Source organism: Staurois parvus, unplaced genomic scaffold, assembly GCF_062004578.1.
Source record: "Staurois parvus isolate SC_StPar_1 unplaced genomic scaffold, SC_StPar_1.0 ptg000226l, whole genome shotgun sequence".
Lineage (NCBI taxonomy): Eukaryota > Metazoa > Chordata > Amphibia > Anura > Ranidae > Staurois > Staurois parvus.
In genome coordinates, this window is record NW_028318022.1 from 3,842,335 (window position 1) to 3,861,417 (window position 19,083).

General features: G+C 36.3%; 1 protein-coding gene across 1 annotated transcript in view; it reads left to right on the forward strand.

Annotated features, from left to right (window-relative positions):
• Positions 1-19,083, forward strand: part of CSMD1 (CUB and Sushi multiple domains 1) — a 2,075,474-nt gene that overhangs the window by 1,444,916 nt on the left and 611,475 nt on the right. Inside the window, exons 13-15 of the mRNA XM_089679519.1 lie at positions 11,704-11,886; positions 13,978-14,304; positions 18,183-18,377. Of these exons, the coding sequence (XP_089535645.1) occupies positions 11,704-11,886; positions 13,978-14,304; positions 18,183-18,377 (705 nt within the window). The remainder of the gene's footprint in view (positions 1-11,703; positions 11,887-13,977; positions 14,305-18,182; positions 18,378-19,083) is intronic.

A 19,083-nucleotide genomic window follows, 5' to 3' on the forward strand; every position in this document is an offset into this window, starting at 1 on the left:
TAGCAACAAAGAAAAAAGAAAGTGAAGTTAGTCACTTACCTGTTTGTTTGAAGGGGTAGGGAGTGAGGCGGGGGTGTAGGTGGTCACAGGAGAGGGAAAGTTCCTGCTTTAGTCAGCATTCCTTCTGGAACCAACACTGGGTGTGTTAGAACCAGTGCCAATTAAAATGATTCCCGCTGTCATTTTAAAACAGCACTGTGATAAATAGCCATTATCCCAGTGGTGTTTTGAAATGAGGGTAGGTAGGACCTGTGGGTCCCAGTGGGGGTAAACACTGGAACTATCGGCTTTCTGTTTAATCAAGTTTTAGGAATGGAGTTTGGAGAGCCATATAAGTGTTTCGAGGAAGGTGGAGGAGGTATCTTGTTTAAGCAGCACCCATTCCTTGGTATTTTTATGCTGGCTCCTGTCTAACACTCTGTCAAGGTGGTTAGCTATGTAATGTAGTCAAATCTCTGGAAGGGCAATTCCTCCCGGTTCTTTTGGTCTACAGAGGATGGCATGTTTTAGGTGCGCTAGAGGACCAGATGAAGTTATCAAAAAGATTGAGTGCATCTTATTACTGTTGGGATTGACATGTGGTCCCAAGATACAAGGTATCATGCCTTGGATGCTGTGACAAGGTAGCAGTTTCTATGAAGGACAGCATCCACAGTTAATATTCAACTGAGACTGGGGACTCATCTCAGGTATACCATCCCTGTAACAATGGGTCATGTAATGATTCATTCAGCTTCTGCAGTTTTGATGGTAGTGTCCCCAAGGCAGTGTCATGTAACTGGGGGTCTAGTGTGAAAAAATGAGCTGGTTTGCTTTAAAAAAAAAACCTTCGAAGACCTTGATCCCAAGTCCAGTTATTTATTGTTTATATGTATTGTATATATATAATATATATATATATTATATCTAGGGTATATGAATATGTTATTTGTACTTGTATTATTTTTTATTTATTTATCAGGCAGACAAAAAAGAAGACATACAAAGCATAAGGCAGCAGGTATAAGATGAGCCAATATGCGTCATATATAATACTTTAAAACAAACAAGAGATACCTGTGCTCAAATCCCAACAGCTAGTGCATGCACTTATCCATCAAATGCTAAAGGGGTGTAACCACATTTTAACACTAGAAATTCTGAGGATCCTCTGCACACTGGTATATACCCTTTCAAGCAGACTATGCAATAAATAGGGATATTTAGTTCACACATATTGCAATACATGCTTAAGCTGGCCAACTGCATCAAAGTAATCCCTCTATGGCCAGTCCTACTCTGCTCTGCCTACGCAAATGCTACTGTGGACACAATGCTAGCATAGGGGAAAAGACATAATGGGGAGAGCTACAAGGTTCAGGTCTGGCTACTGACCCAACAGAGTAGAGTAGGACTGGCCATAGAGGGATTACTTTGACGTAGTTGGCCAGCTTAAGCATGTATTAGAATATGTGTGAACTAAATATCCCTATTTATTGCATAGTCTGCTTGAAAGGGTATATACCAGTGTGCAGAGGGTCCTTCAGAATTTCTAGTGTTAAAATGTGGTTACACCCCTTTAGCACCTGATGGATATGCATGCACTAGCTGTTGGGATTTGAGCACAGGTATTTCTTGTTTGTTGTATTGTTGGGTCAGTAGCCAGACCTGAACCTTGTAGCTGTCCCCATTGTGTCTTTTCCCCTATGCTAGCATTGTGTCCACAGTAGCATTTGCGTAGGCAGAGCAGAGTAGGACTGGCCATAGAGGGATTACTTTGACGCAGTTGGTCAGCTTAAGCATGTATTGCAATATGTGTGAACTAAATATCCCTATTTATTGCATAGTCTGCTTGAAAGGGTATATACCAGTGTGCAGAGGGTCCTTCAGAATTTCTATATATAATACTTTGAGGTGAACAACAGAGCATACAGATTGAGTAAGATCTAGAACCTGAATCACATCATCATAGAGAATCCAAGCACCCTATGGTACTGGCTAGACTTAGTAGTGGGCTGACTAGACTTAGTCTGGATGGAAAGGTACACTGTGGATGGGGAGGGGTAGGAAGGAGGAAGACGGAGGACAAAAGAAGGAGTAGGAGGAGAAAAGAGAAAAAGGAGGAGGGGTCATCCAGGGAGGGGCATCCTACTCAGGAGGAGGGAACTCTTTAAGATGGGCATCATAGTATATGAAGTATTGCTAAGTCCGCTAGACTTCTTCCTTGTTGTGCAAGGTGGCTGTGAGGTTTCCCATGTCCCTAAGTTCATTAACTTTGAAAAATCAAAGGTGGAGTAGCATCCCTCCAGTGAAAGGTATACATGCCTTAGCCACATTCAGCAACAGAAGTGTGAGGGAGGCCTTGTATTTCTTTATGGGTCTCTAAGACAAGTACAACAGGCAAGTGGCAGGGTTTTTGGTCATATCAAATCCAGTAAGCTGTTTGATGGTACTAGACACTTCCTGCCAGAAAGGCTGGATTTTGAGGCATTCCCATAAAATGTGGATCATCATGCCTCCTTCTCTCCCATACCACCAGCATGAACTCAAAACCTGAGGGAATAACCAGTGAAGGGTGGTGGGATCTTATAACCCATCTCCTGAACCCAAGTCGTGATGGAGGACTTCTGTGCAAAATATAGAATCTTCTCCCATTGTTTGCCAGTTACCTGAATACTCAAATCTGATTCCCATTTAACAACAAGGGTGGAACAAGGTTTGATGTGGACCAGTAAGAGTAGCATACAACATGGAAAGGCAATGACGAGTTGGTTCCTGCAATTGGAGCAAGACCTCCAGCTTTGTAAGGGAATGCGCAATCCCTAGTGACTTGGTAAGTTTCTGAAGAAAATGAGGGAGCTGGAGGCCACTTCAAAGGTCCAGGGGTGGATCAACCAGCATGGTCACATCAGTGGAAGAAAGACTGCCATCTGGCCCCAAGAAATCCATCAAATGTAGCTGACAACTAAGCTGGAAGCACTGGAACAGGGGAACTATGCAGACTTGGAATAAACTCAGGGTTGCCCAATATGGACACAGGGGGGATGGTATCGGTGACACAGTGGAACAGCGAAAAGTTTCCAGAGAAACTAATAAAGTACTCCCCAGTGTAGGTACACATACCTGTAACAGCCTCCTAAACCATCTATGACCGCCTAATCCTGGGTCTTTTTGATAGTGATGAAGCTTGTCAACCTCTAAGGTATCCAGGTAGTTTTGGTGTTTGTTGCTAATGCCCAGCCAGCACACATTCCTATTGGCCCATTACTAGGACGAGTGGTCATACTAGCCAATAGGAATGTGCAGAATAGAGGAAAAGATTTGTCTGTTAAAGTGGACCATTATTTAGCTGTGACAAGAGGGTTTGGAAGGCTAATGCAAGAATGTGCAGGTAACTGAAGGTGGCTTCCCTTTTTCCTGGCAACAGTTTGTTGGGTTGTATGACAAAATATTTTTGATTCAGATTCCTCAAATATAAATTCTGATTGGTTTCTATGTGTAAGTGTTATAAATGACTAGACAATTTATTACATCAAAATGTTGCTGTTTGCTCTGCATTCTTACTTAAAACAGTAAATATTCCCTCTTTCTTGGATTTGTGTGTTATTTTCTTCAGAAATTTCAGCAAGTGAAGATGCAACATCATATAGTATATTGACTGTTGAAAGCCTTTGACTTGCTGGCCAAGCCTATTAGAGTTCCTTTGTGACAAATGTACAAATAGTTGTCTGAAGCAGGGGAATAATTTCTGGATAGTTTTTTTTTTTATAACCTTTTCCTTGATTTACCAGTACAGTCAGAAATGTATATAATGCAGAGGAAATACATAAAAAAGCTTGTGACTAGATTTTTTTAATCTAAATACCAAGACAGGGACCCGTTTGTAGGAAATACTGATTGCAAACCTATGCTGTATTATTTCTGAGCACTTGTGGACAATGTACATTCAGAGGAAACAAATCCTTAGGTTCAAACATCTGTGAGATGTGGAGCTACTATTATTTAAATATACTATACACTGCACATGTTACACAATGATGTCTGTAGGAGAAAGATGAGAGAATGTGTTTGATCTGAACTCCAGAGGTCAGCCTTGTAAGTCTGACTTCTCTTTTGACATCTCCAGGGGCTTTTTGAAATGTCAAATGCCATTCTAGCTTGCAGTGATTTTAACATTTTCCTGGTACTTGAGTTTCCACTGCTGTTTTCACTAGCTATGTCACTATATAGAATTTATAGAGAGAGAGAGAAAGAGAGAGTGAATGACCGTACATGAAACTAGATCAGACATAGTATTAATATACTCAAGAAAATTAATTAAAAAAGTACTCCATGCATTATATATATATATATATATATATATATATATATATATATATATATATATATTAGAATTAGCTAACGATAAATCAGATAAATAATACTTTGTAGAATCATTAAATCAGTCATATATCTAAATCTCTAAGAAGTAAAAAAAAGATTGTCTAATAGACTGTTTCACTGTGGTGAAGCTCTTGATGCAACCTGGCTAACTGTTAAAGTATTCACACGCATTGCATGTATTAAGATCAACAAAACAAAATAGTTTAAACTGGTGGGTAGACAGAAATCTTAATTCAAAACTGGCACTTTCTGAAATGCAGCTTTACAGAATAATATGGCTTTATCTTCTATGTATTTTATCTTTATCTGTACTTTAATGTATGTATTAAATGCTTAGGGGCCTGATTTAGGAATGTATGTGGTACAAATTATTGTATGCTATGTGGAAATAATGATACACTGAGGTAAGCAAATTTTCCAATATTCATCTGATTTTGCTTGGATATTCACCAAATCTAGTAGTTTTTTTTTTGCTATTTTGTTGATTTTTTTTGGTAAAAAACAATTAACACTGCTATGGCAATCTAGGGAGTGATCATCACTGGGGCAGATTAACCAAGCAGTTAATCCTTTACACATAGTTATTGTGATCATGTGTTTCAGCAGAAACACACACTGTTCAAAGCAATCACAATTGTAAATGTTACCTCACTTGCTTCCACACCCAGACATGAATGTAACAGTGTTTAAACTAGGGTAGATATTTCCAGATGCCACATTTTTTAATTTCTAGTTACAGGATTCATAGATTCAGCTTAATGATGTTTAAATATTCCCTAACATACGAGGAGTTTAGAAGCACCCATAGTGGGATGTAGAATGAATAAACTCCCTGTCAGCCCTTTGGGACTCTGCAATGTGCTATCAGGCATCTTAAAGTTTTGGTGAGCTTCCTAGTCTCGACTTGATGAATATATTTTCTGCCTTCTAGGGGATTACAGGAATATTATATTGTCCAGTATAAAGTGTGCCTTCTCAAGGAATGTCAATCTGAGGGGTTGTAAACACTGTGACTGATTGAAAAGAACCAAGAGAACTGTGTGGAGTGAGGTTATAGAGCAACTCAAGAGTTACTACAGAGTTACAGGGATATTATCTTCATCAAATGGTTTAGCAATTAAAGGAAACCCCCCCCCCCCACACACACACAAAAAAAAAATACACTCATGGGTTGATACCCCTACAAAGTAGACCTGGCAGCTGTAGTCTCCTCAGATGTCCCTACTATTTTTCTTCAACTATGCACTGTCTGAGATTTGTGTACTTTACCAGCTGGAACTGCATATTACTACTATTTACACATTCACCATATCTTGTGAGGAAGCATATATCATAGACTGCAAACATGTAAAAAGGGGAGCACTGCACACATTCCAGTGGTAAAGAGCAGTAAAAGTAAAAAAGTGGGTTAAAAGTGAAAATACTTTAATAGATTAGGTCTTTTTTTCAGTGCAACGTTTACTTGTAGAATAGGTCCAAATCTGTTTGTAAAAATCACTGGACCTCAGAAACATGACAGCCATCCTTTCCTGTTCCTGGAGAGGAGAGAGCCACCTCCACCCAAACAAAATCCTGAGAGTTGTGCTTTAGGGGGCTTTAGAGTATTTTGTTATACTTAGCAGACATATCCTTAATGCAAATGATCTTATTTTAAATACATATGTATATCCATATAACAAGGCTTCATAATCTGGAAACCAGCATATTATTTAGCAGAAGTAAATTATGATTTGTTAGACATCAAATAAGATATATTTGTTATGCACAATTGTTTGCTGTCTAACAGATTGGTATTTTCCAATACTTTGGTGTAACCACTTTTTACGATGATAACTCCATTACAATAAGAATTATGGAGATTGTATATTTCATACATTTCGTATATCGGTGCAATTCAGCCACATGTATAGTTTACATCATGACAATTTATGACAAACAACATCAGCAGAGCTTTATGGTATCACTGCTTCCTTTCTTAGTCCATGTTGTGTCACCTTCCCTGGCTGCCTAGCACATACATGAGAATTAAATCTGGTTGTTTCTGTTACCAACTTGTGAATTGTAGGGAAAATGGGGAATGGCACTATGTTCAATGTGATTCCCCCAATCTTTGCACGCAGTTCGGGCTTGATCAGAACTATAATCATGCCCCCCCCCCCCTTCATAAGTAAACTAGCAATGGGACCCTTTGCATATTTTACTAATGTACTATTGTATTTTTTAAGTGTGGGAAATCCCTTTCTCCTTTAAGGATAGGGATAAGTAAACCATGCATTCTCTCTTTATAGGATTGGCAGAGGTATTGATAATTGTAAGCTAATAATCCAATACTTAACTTTTATAACTGTGCTAGTTTTCCAATAAGTCAATAGTAAATGTCAGTAATGAATAGTTAATAGTTTCCCTACTTTTTTTATTTAGTCTGTTTGACAGACACTGTACAGTGATACAGTTAATGTTTCCCTATATGATGATCATATCAATACATTTCAATGAAACAAAAATAATACTTTATTCATGCAAGCGTATTGGATACTATTTTAAAAAACAAAAGTACGTTTTGTCTTTTTGGCTCATCAGGTACGTAAACCTTGTAAACGTTACATGTAAAATAACACAGAAGGGCTTCAAATGTCCACCATTGAAAGGTCTACAAAAGAAAAAGAAGAAAGTGAACAATTTAATTGAAATAAATGATTGTATAAATAGTTAAGGATCTTAAATGTGCAAGAGGAGCATCACAATGAAAATGCTCCATTTTATCCATGTCTGTAACATCTATTAGTTCAAACAATCCAAAGTTACAGCTCCAGCTGCTCTTATCCCCTAACTACCTAGGATCAAAATGTTGTTATTCTTAGTAAAAAGAATAGCCACTGTGTGACTGGTACATGACATAACGCACATTTAACTAGTATGTGGTGAATTAATGTGACTATTTTATGTGCATAAATCAATTCTTTTAAATCATCGCAATAGTATGATTTCTGCATGCATATTACGTATTTACTAATAGTTTTACTATCCTAATAAATTTAAGATATGCTACTGTAGAGAGCAGACAAATTGTAGTCTCTTAAAGAACATGCAATTTACTTATAATTTGCTATTTTGTGTCTTGGTAAGACCATGTATCATAGTTTCAGACTGTATACAGAGCCTAAAGATGTTTTCATATTAAGATTAGGTCCCAGACTGTGTTAAGCGCTATCCCTTTCATTAAACTTTTAGAGCCTATATATTAGTGGCAAAGTTAGAAACCAGAGAGGTGGTGTATAATCCCATCCTGAACTAGGTTCCAGGTAAGGCTATATTGAATTTAATTTCTAGACATAAAATACCACAGCGCCGTATTGCAAAAAATGTCCTGATCATGAAAAGGGGTACATTTTCTGGAGGTCCCCTTATTTACTGAAGATTCACATTGCTAAGCAAACATCCTCTACTCCTTAAGTAAATTGTTAGATAAGCTGAAAGTAGTAAAAGTGGAAAGTTGATGAAGTTCTCTAACTAAAATATTTAGTTCACCATTTCAATGGCAATTGCACAGTCTTGCAATGCTGTATATAAATTACATTTATGTAATTTTCCCCCACAAGTAGAGCTTTCTTTTAGTGGTATTTGATTACCTATTGATTGGTTTGCACAAACATTATAGTGTCTAAAAATGGTGGTGTATATAATGGAATTTTTTTTTACTAATAATGGCAGCGATCAGTGACTTATAGCGGGACTTCAATATTGCGGTGGACAGTCTGACACTAACTGACACTTTGTGGTAACCAGTGACACTAATACAGTGATCATTGCTAAAAATATACACTGTCACTGTATTAATGACACTAACTGTGAAGGGGTTAAACATCTAGGGCTATCAAAGGGTTAATTGTGTGCCTAGCCAGTGTTTTTGTGTGTACAATGTGATGTTTTTACTAGGTCATCTGCTAGATTTTATTCCCGAAATAAAATCTAGCAGATTGCCATTGACATAACACAGCTCTGCCTTGTTTACATAGAACTGTGTTCTGTCAGTTTTCTCAGTGATCAACAAGTGGCGGTGCTCATCCATTGGCCGGCACCTGTTGATTGGCGTCTGCTGTGTCCAATCACAGCAGAAGAAGCGCTTGGACAGCAGGCGTGTGCCCCCACCAGTGACGGAAATGCAAAATCAAATTTTATGTAATTTTGCACTAAACGTCCGTCCTGCAGCAATAGATCTGCTATAGGGTGCCCTGTAGCAATATATCTGCTATAGGGCGGACAGCAAGTGGTTTGAGCACAGATTCACCTTATTTACTAACAATTGCACTGTGAAGTGAATATTCTGCTGCATGCAGGTTTCTTACTTCCTTATTAAATCAATCCCAACATTTTTACAGTCACGTGTTGCATGCAAAGGCATACACACTAACATTAGTAGCATGTTAACTAAATATTATTGATGGTTTTATGAATAAAGCAATGTTATATGTTACTGCTATAATTGTTATAAATATGACCCTTATGGTCATGCTAAAACTTAATCATATACCTCCCCCTAACTTCCTAAAGTCTAGTGCTTGCCAATTTTTGTAGCTTTAAAAATAAAAGCAGATACATTTGACTTTGCCCTACATGCTATTGCTTTCTGTGATCCCATTGTGGAGCGTCAGGCAATGCCTGAATTAAAAAATAATGTAACTGACTTTTTTCATTATTTTGAGTTATTTTTCCGAGCAGAATTCTTTAAACAAAAAACATAAGATCAGTGTAAATATAGGTTATGGAAAGTAAATTAATATTAATGTACAATAACCCACTTATAAACACCACTAACAGTTTAATTAATAGGTTTACACAGACACTCTATTTTGCAATGAGGTTACAAAATTATTTGCTACCGTAATGTATATACCTACAGAATTGAATACTGCTATGATTTTCTCCATCTGTAGATATCTTAACCAATTGGATAAAAATTGGCAGATAATAATCTGCATTTGACCAACTTGACCCATGAATCCACTGCAGTTTAATTACCGGGTGAAGTTTATCTAAAGTTATGTCAATTAAGGCAAATTAAAATGACCAATTTTGGGGTGTTAGGGGATCTAATGGGATAGCAAATTGACTAGCATAAAATACTTTCACACAGAAAAATCAATAATAAATATGGAAAATATAGTTACCCTTTAAAATGGCTATTTGGCCAGACTCTCCTAAAATGGCTGCTGACTACTGGATGAAGCCGATCTTCCCCAACATGACATCTAGCTAGGCTGGAGCTGTGTTCCCTGGCTTCAGTGAAGTGAGTAATCTGATGAAGAAGTCTCCCAGATAATGTAATCTTTAGATAATGAGTGTTCTTCAGATGATGTGATGGTGTATCCTTCCTGATGGTGTTTGTTTTTTGTCACATGACTTGCCATTTTATTGAGTGGCAGACAATACATTCATAACATTTTGATAAACCTTGCACAGAAGGTGTAACCTTCTCTATGACTGGTGGGGCAGTTTGATCATCAACCCTGTGTTTGCTTACAGAACATCTCACTTGGTCACCAGATCGCACCCTAGGACCAGAAATGTCTATCCTGAATTTTCAGTAAATTTTCTGGTGATTAATCCTGATATAATAAATTCATTTTTTCCTACACAGCTACAATTGGATTAGTTTGTCTAAAATAAGTAGAATGCCTTGAATAGTCTGGTGATTTCCTATACTATGGTAGCAGAAATTAAATGGAATTTTTTTCTAAAACAGAGCTGTAGTTTCATCTATATCAGTCCATAATTAAAAAATAGATGATACACATAGAGAAAATAAATAACTTGCATACTTAAACCACTATTTTATTATGGCTACACTAGAACACACCCATATAAAAAATAATGATGCAGGACAAACAACCATTACTACTGTATAGTAAGCTTAATTAATACTTTTGCTGAATTGTGATATTTTAACATGGATAGATATATGACTTGACAGGTGTCTTCCTTTAGTTTTTTTCTGAAATATCCAGAAAAATAAAGTTTTATTTTCTACAATACTAAAAAAAATACCAGCCCCTTCCTAAACGTTTCTCCTAGGTTGACTTATTGGTCAACAGTTTCTCACCCAATTTGATTGAAATGTTTTCAGCTCACTCATGATTTCCCACTTCCCAGGTCTATATCTTAGACAAATTTCTCCATTGTTTTGGAATACTGGAAGTCAACAGTGTCTCTTTATCATGACAAACAGTCCTTTCTAAGCATTATATCATTAACTAGGAGAGGATTTCACGTGAAATTAGTCTTTCAATCTTTCAAAATGAGAGAAATATGATAAAATAATTTTTCTTCCATAAACGTTCTCACAGGAGTGTTTTCCTTGCTTACTGTCTCCATGATGCCCATACAAGAATTGGAGTATGAAGGCATTTTGGTACAGTTTGGAGAGGAAACACTCTTATACATTTTTGTTTTGTGGTTTCCAGCCACATAAGTGCTATTTGGCTGGTGCAGGTGAGTTGCAAATAAGCTTTCTCAGCAGAACACCTATGAAGTGTAGAAAGTCTCCATTACCACCAGCAACAGGATGGTACCTTGAGAAGGATTCTTCTCCCCTTTGAAGCACTTGATTGATTCTGAAGTGTATAGGAGGTGGTATCAACATAGATGGGGGGAAGGGGGAGGGCACTTGCTAAATAGATTCAAAATTCAAACATGTAAGCAGAACTTCAAGCCTAGTATCATTTGGGAAGGATGATGCTGTTGTATGTTAATTATAAAAAAAATTAAAATTTAGCAAGAAACAAAAATTATATATACTGTAGACTAGGTTGGATGAACATTTCTAGTATTTCCTAATCCAGATTAGATTTTTTTCAATGCAGGTTGTTTGTTTAGCATTAGAAATCGATAGAAACATGTTTTAAGTACCACCACTATTCTTGAAGCTAGATGAGAAAAGCATGAAAGAGCCATCATGTTTTATTACATCTAACTGCTTAGGTCAATATATTCCAAACTTTCTAAATCTAGTTTTTTTTTTTTTTTTTTTAAATATGTTAGACAGCAAATCTGCACTATTCAAAAACTTAAGAAGTTTATAAGTACCATTATTTAAGTTAAATTTGGTAAACAAAATGATAAACTATGTCTTGTTCAGAAATGCTATGCTAAAAATACTATTCTAATAATATGAAGTCTTGTACAATTCATGTATGCATTTATAAATCTGCCATAAATCACCTTATGTTTCAAGAACAATTTTCAGAAATGTTTTTTCAAGACAGTATGATGATTTAATAATGTTTCTATGTTTATATAATATGTTTTATTTATTTTGATTGTCTACCTTGTCTCTTTTTTCAGAAATTGACAAGGGCGGGTGTGGTGACCCAGGAATTTCAGTATATGGGAAAAGAAATGGCAGCAGTTTCCTCCATGGAGATATACTAACATTTGAATGTCAAGCAGCTTTTGAACTTGTTGGAGAAAAAACAATCACATGTCAACAAAATAATCAATGGTCTGGAAATAAGCCAAGTTGTGTCTGTAAGTCTCTTTAGTTGTATATTTGTAAAATTACACAGTTGGTCTTTTTATCTGGAGAGAGTAATGCCTATTTTTTGGGTGAATCATCTAAAAGGACAAATACGATTCCAAATCAATATCTTCTAAAAAGATGATTGATGGGGTGTTTATCACCAGGCAAGTGTGCTTTCCATACATGATGTTAATTTACAATGCACTGCAGGTATGTTGTTGTAAAAAAAGTAGCAATTTACATGACCAAGCCATTTGCCTACATTTGCTAGGTCTTTTTTCCTTTTTAAGGACAGAGAACTAGAACTTTAAATGATGCCACTCTGTGTTCCTTCAAAATAGGTTTTCACATTTTCAAGCAATTATTTTAGTCTCTGTGCCATATCCTATTTCTTAACTAGAACAGAAATAGGTGGTTGTCATACTATGCAAAGTTGTCATAAAATATAAGCATAATTGTAATTCTTTTTGTATTTTTTAAAACACACATGGCCATAGCAATAATTCTTCTGAAGTTTCTGTTAAGATTACCAGAGGGAAAGAATGAAAAAAAAAACATAAATAAAATGATTCTGGAAACACTTATTTAAACAATTACTGTCATGAATTACCGTCATGCTTTGTGAATGCATTTATACAATTCTTAGATGATGTGTGTCTAGGCAGTCAATACAAATGATCACTTTATTGAGAATCAAACACAGTTCATACAATATAGCCTTACTCATTCCTAATATATAAACTAATCTTGTAAATGAGAGCTTATAAAATCAATTACCATATACAGTAGCACTTGTAATCTATCCCCTTATCTCAACAAACTTTTTACAGACCAATTTAAGTATTTGAATAAAGTTTAATACTTCCAATTAAGTCTTTAACAGAAACATCTATTCACAGAATACAGTGAGTATTTCTAATGAATCACTGATCACAAATAATGATATTGTACATGTAATGTGCCTTGTCTAAATAAAGTTCCAAGGCAAAAAACCATGTGAAGGAAGGATTTTATTGCACAGGAGACATGCACGGTCTCTTCCGCAATAAAATGCCCCTTCCTACCACAGCTCAGCACAGATCACTGGGCAGGTCTCTGAAGGCTGGGATGATGGCCTCCTGTGAGTGCACAAGAAAGATGTCTTCCCCCACCAGCTATTGAAGAAGCCCGAGGTGGTACAGGACCATTGGACAGGTATTAAGTATTAAGCCTTTAGTTCTGCTTTAATGAAGCTGCAGTTTTGTGTATTGGCATTGTGCTAGTAACCTAGTTTACTAAACCTAGTGAGTGACAGCAACATATTTAGCATGAAGAATATGCCTGTATCGTCACATCTTAACTGTAACAAAGCATTAATATTTTACAGTAGTAAGAATTTATTATTATTTATCTATTATTTTATACCAACAATTCCAGTTAGCTGTTTAATTCATTCTAAGTGTAAAACCAAACATTCATTAAAACCAAATTACAATTAAGAGAAAAAAAATCCTTTAAGGCATCTTTTCTTTCTGGATCATTGTCCCCAAATGCACAGTACTTTAAACTCTAATACCACGCAGTACAATGTTCATCCCCGTACAGCCCCAGGCTGCCATAGTCTTCCACAGGTTGCCTGCAGTGGGGCTTGATACTGCACCTGTCCCTCCAGAGTGCATTAAAACCCCAGGAAAAATGCACTCCAGTTGGATAGATCTGTTAACAAGGGACCTAAAGGTCTACCATTCCTTCACTGTATGTATACTTTATGCTCCCTATGTATAAGCACAACATGCACATGACATTCACTTTTCATACATCATCCAACAAATGATTTTCCTTGTTGTGTTGGAGTTATATTATAGGAGCCAGGGCCTAAGTGTACATTTCCACTTCTTGAAATATTGCATTGACAGAACTGTGGAAAGGATTCTAGTTTATAATTTCAATTCATAGTTATACAAACCCTGAGTCTTGTTTTCTTTAAATGGCAAAATCATTTTTAATTATTATAGTCAATCAAACCTATAAAACTCTTTTTAAAAATGTTTTACAAAATAATCAACTCTCTTTGTTTATGTCATTCCTTGTATCATCAACTATATTGCTTTTCTCTACAGTTTCATGCTTCTTTAATTTTACCACACCTTCTGGAATAATTCTTTCACCAAACTATCCTGAAGAATATGGAAACAATATGAACTGTGTTTGGCTAATAATATCAGAACCGGGAAGTAGGATTCACCTGATCTTTAATGACTTTGATGTGGAGCCCCAGTTTGATTATGTTGCCGTAAAAGATGAAGGAATTGCAGAATTACCTGCACTTGGTACATTTTCAGGAAATGAAGTGCCCTCTCAGATTGCAAGTAATAGTCACATAGTGCGTCTAGAATTTCAGTCTGATCATTCAACCACGGGTAGAGGCTTTAATATTACTTATACAAGTAAGTATAATTTAAAAAATCAATCTTAGCTATTTAAATATGTTTAAATTGATTTTTTTATTTGAATACATTCCCGGAAGTAATTGAACTGAACCATTGTCATATTTCAGTATGGATAAAAAGGATATTCTAAGAAATGGTGTATATACCCCATCATGTTCTTTGACTCAGATTACCAATGGCATTTTAAATGAATATGTTTCATAGTCTACATTAAAGCGTATGTATAGTGTATTTGCCATGAGCACGTTTTACTGCAGTGTTCAACTTAAAGTGGAGTTCCAGTGAAAATTGAAAAAAAAAATAAAAGTCAGCAGCTACAAAAACTAGAGCTGCTAACGTTTAAAAAATGGACACTTACCTGTCCCTCAATCCTGTGGTGTCCCTCCCACTTTGTGAAGCGCTTTGTGAATGGTCCCATAGTCTTCTGGGACCTGCCATGTATCCCAGAAGACTACGGGAGGAAGGGAAACTTCTGCTTCTGATTGCCTAGGTGATAACAACAGAAGTGGGAGTGGGTACCTGTCAATTTCTGGTACCCGCTCCCCCCCACTCCCCAAAGGTGGCAATCCTTAACGGGGAGTGGGGGACCAGTCCTTAAAGCAGAACTTCCCCTTTTAGTTGGGGCTCCACTTTAATGCATTTTTTTTTACTACCTAATTTTTATAAGTTTGCCATTCCATATTTTTGTTATTATATTGTGACAAGATCTTTATTATTAAATGGCGATAAGACCTACACTGTACAGATATCTCCCTCACTTTACACTCCTTGTCCACCTGCATGACCAATACTTCCCTTGTTTTACCCAGCTACTAAAGAGGAAGTCACTAAACCTTTTCTAAAGCCCACCTGGATCCTTTTCCCTCACAAATTCTATGTTCATCCTCTGGCTCTATCCTACACTCTTTAGTGCATGTTTTAGAGGGTTCGGGAAGATACCAATAGAATAGGAGAGATTGAAGATATGTGAAAGTCACCCCCATACTTAAAAAGGCTCACTGGACCCCACCAATGTTAACAACCTAAGACCCATCTCCTTACTCCCTTTTGCCACCAAACTGCTTGAATGTCTAGTCTATAACCGACTAAGTTGCCACCTCATTGAAAATTACCTTCTTGATCCCCTTCAGTCTGGATTTCGCCCACAACACTCACAGAAACTGCTCTCCTAAAACTCACAAATGACTTACTAAGAGCTGAAACCAGGGGTCAGTGTTCCGTACTCTTACTCTTGGACCTTTCCACTGCCTTTGACACAGTTGACCACCCCTTCTTTCTCAAAAAACCTTCAGTGTCACTTACAACTCTACTTCCTCCTCTGCTATTCCTCTTACCATCAGGGTCCCCCAATGTTCTGTCCTTGGACCTCTCCTATTCTCGATCTACACTCTTCCCTGGGTCAGCTGATAGCTTCCTATGGTTTCCAATTTCCAAAATTTCTATTCCGATGACACACAAATTTATCTCTCTTTACCCTTAAGCTCACCTCATCAATTTCCTCATGTATCACTGATTTACTAACAATATCTATAAATCCTGTATAATAATAATAATATTGAAAAAAGAAATTAGTAAACTTGCCACTTGAAGAAGCTCACTATAGCATAATGCAGCAACTCAGTCCTCTTTGCTTTGTTTATGAATTTCCTTTAATTTGTTAAAACACAGTGGGTAGATTTACTAAAACTGGTGCACACAGAATCTGGTGGAGCTGTGCATGGTAGCCAATCAGCTTCTAACTTCTACTTGTTCAAGAAAGATTTGGCAGTAAAACCTGGAAGCTGATCGGTTTCTAGCCAGAGTTGCATCAGATTTTGCACTGTCCAGTTTTAGTAAATAATCCCCATTGTATTTTTAGAAGTCATCATTTTAGTAAAATATTCACTTTTTGTCTTTTTTGCATCTCAGATGTGACAACAAATTGCCATTTTGTGTGATAAGTGGTCACCTTTAGCTTCCACTGGAAGCCTGTGTTGGAAGGTGACAATACAGGAGCAAAACTGGGAGACATTGTTGTCACTCTATACCAATAAGTGACTGAATAAGTGACTTTCATGGCAGGTCAAGCTGCACATTTAAATATATATAAAAAATTCAATTACATTAACATGTGATTGGTTTTAAATATGATTTAATAATTGTTGATAAAAGATATTAGTCCTTCAAAAAGTGCATTTTTTAACTGACTCAGTGGACTGTTGGATTTGCATTTTGAGCAGAAAAGCAAAGTTTAACCATTGCTTTGCACTGCAATACAGGAATCAAAGTTTAACTTTTTAGTGAGAATGTACATGTATAATTGTAAATTATTTACACAACAAGGTTTTTAACCACTTGAAGCCTGGACATTTTCACCCCCTTCCAGTTCAGGCCAATTTTCAGCTTTCAGTGCTATCACACTTTGAATGATAATTGCACGGTCATGCAACACTGTATCCATATGCATTTTTTAGCATTTTTTGAAACAGATAAAACTTTATTTTGGTGGTATTTATTCACCACTGGGATGTTTATTTTTTTTCCCTATATATATGAAAAAGTCTAATAGTTTTGAAAAAAAAAGTGTTTTCCTTATAAAATTTTGCAAATAAATAATCCTTTTTTCATAAAACTTGGCCAAAATGTGTTCATCTATCTTTATAGTAAAAAAAAACAACAAATGAGTTTATAACCAAAATTTTAATTAAAAAAAAATGTTTTTATTTATTATTATTTGTTTTCTTTTTTAAACATACTGTTACCCTAGCAGTACAGTTGCACCATAGTGACACTGTACTACTTGTGGGGGGTGATGAAGATTTTTTTTACTTTTTTTTCACTGATTGCTTTTACACCCATAAAGGCTGTAAAAGCAATCATTTCTCCTTCTCTCTGGCTGCATTCCTGCAGCCATTGAGAAATACTGTGCGAGCTGTGATTGGTCACAGCTTGTTACATGGTACAAGGCTGTTGCGAATAGCCTTGCACCATGTGACCTCTGTGATCATTCACAGATTTCACAAGTAGTAAGCAATGATGTCAGTAAGTAACATCTTGTTTACTACTATTCATGTGATCACTGATTGGCCAATCAGTGATCACATGATACGGACCTCACACAGAGGTCCCTTACAGCAATATGTGTTCCGCTGTGTCCTCCGGACACAGTGGGTACCAGTTGGGGTGCCGCGCTCCCAGGGAGTGCGCACAGGCAATGGATGCGGGGGGACGTTTAGATATGAAAGAGGTTAAAACACACGTTAATAACAATATTTACATCAAGCTGATTTCTTATGTGTTTATGTAAATACATAAACATTCCCTTTAAAACAAAATATCCAAAAAGCATTGAGTTTTTTTTCTAGCACAACGTTTTAAAACAAATTTAAAAAATTAGACATTCAGTTAGATAGTTGTAGAAATTCTGTGAGGGATTAGCAGTAGAGAAGAGCTGATGGTCCTTTCACTGCCAACAGGTTGAATAAGCCAATCTATCTGTAAGAATGTAAAGCTTCTACTTCCATGCATTTGTCATCTTCCTACTACTTTTCTACACTGCCATTGCCAAGCAGCAAATAATCTTTTTCCTCCTTCCCGCTGTTATGAGGAAGCAATAGGAGCAGAATAGCACTGAACTGGGGCTGATATAAATAGAATATATCATAGAACGATCCTCAACTATTCATCCCTGGATAAAAATTCTTGGACATTTATAAGAGATACATTGCATTTGGAGGATGGCTTCTCTATATGATAAATACTGGATATATATTGTTTGTTTTTATTACATTATAGTTTTTAATTTTTCATTTACCCATGTTAAATATGTTGAATTCTTTTGTCTGGTTTATCTTTTAATCTTAAAATTATGGTTAATACATGCATTTTTGTTACAGCATTTGGCCAAAATGAATGTCATGATCCTGGAATCCCAATAAATGGAAGGAGGTTTGGAGACAGGTTTCTCCTTGGGAGCTCAGTATCTTTCCATTGCGACGAAGGTTTTATCAAAACCCAAGGATCTGAGTCTATCACTTGTATTATACAAGATGGAAATGTAGTTTGGAGTTCCACTGTTCCAAGATGTGAAGGTGACACATCTCCAGTATGATGTTTGTTTAAACATTTCACAAATTCATGGATATTTTTTAAACCGTATTTCATTTTTTTAGAATGCAAATGTCCAAAATCCTCTAGTTGATGGGTGCATTTATAAGTTGAACATTAAAGCCCAACTCCAGCCATACTGTTTTACTGTACTTTAGATGGAGCAGGTGCATGTGACAAAGTTCCAGATATCCATTATTAGGCTGCATTTGCTAAAAAAAAACAAAGCCTTTCCCCTAGACTCATTCAAAACGTTAAAGAGCCATGTACTGTATAATAATTAGTCACAATTCATCTGATCTTTTTATATCATTAGTCTAACCTCAGAAAGATAAAATTCTCCTGCATGCAAAGAGTTGCTATAATTTACACCATATACATTATTCTATGATTTTATTATTGTGATATTTTATTACGGTATTTTATTGTCAATGTTTTGATAAACTGCCTAAAAAAATTAAAATGTACATGCTTTTTTGGTACGTTTCCTGCATGACAACAGAAACCTCCTCCTAGCAATATTAGCACATCCCAAAAACACAAAATGCATCAAAAACACATTAAAACGCATCAAAAACACATGTAAAAAAATTAAAACTGCACAACAAAATGCAACAGAAAAAAGCATCAACCGCAACCTGGTGTGTGAACTTAGGTTTGAACCTAGCTTAAAGTCTTACATCTTTATAT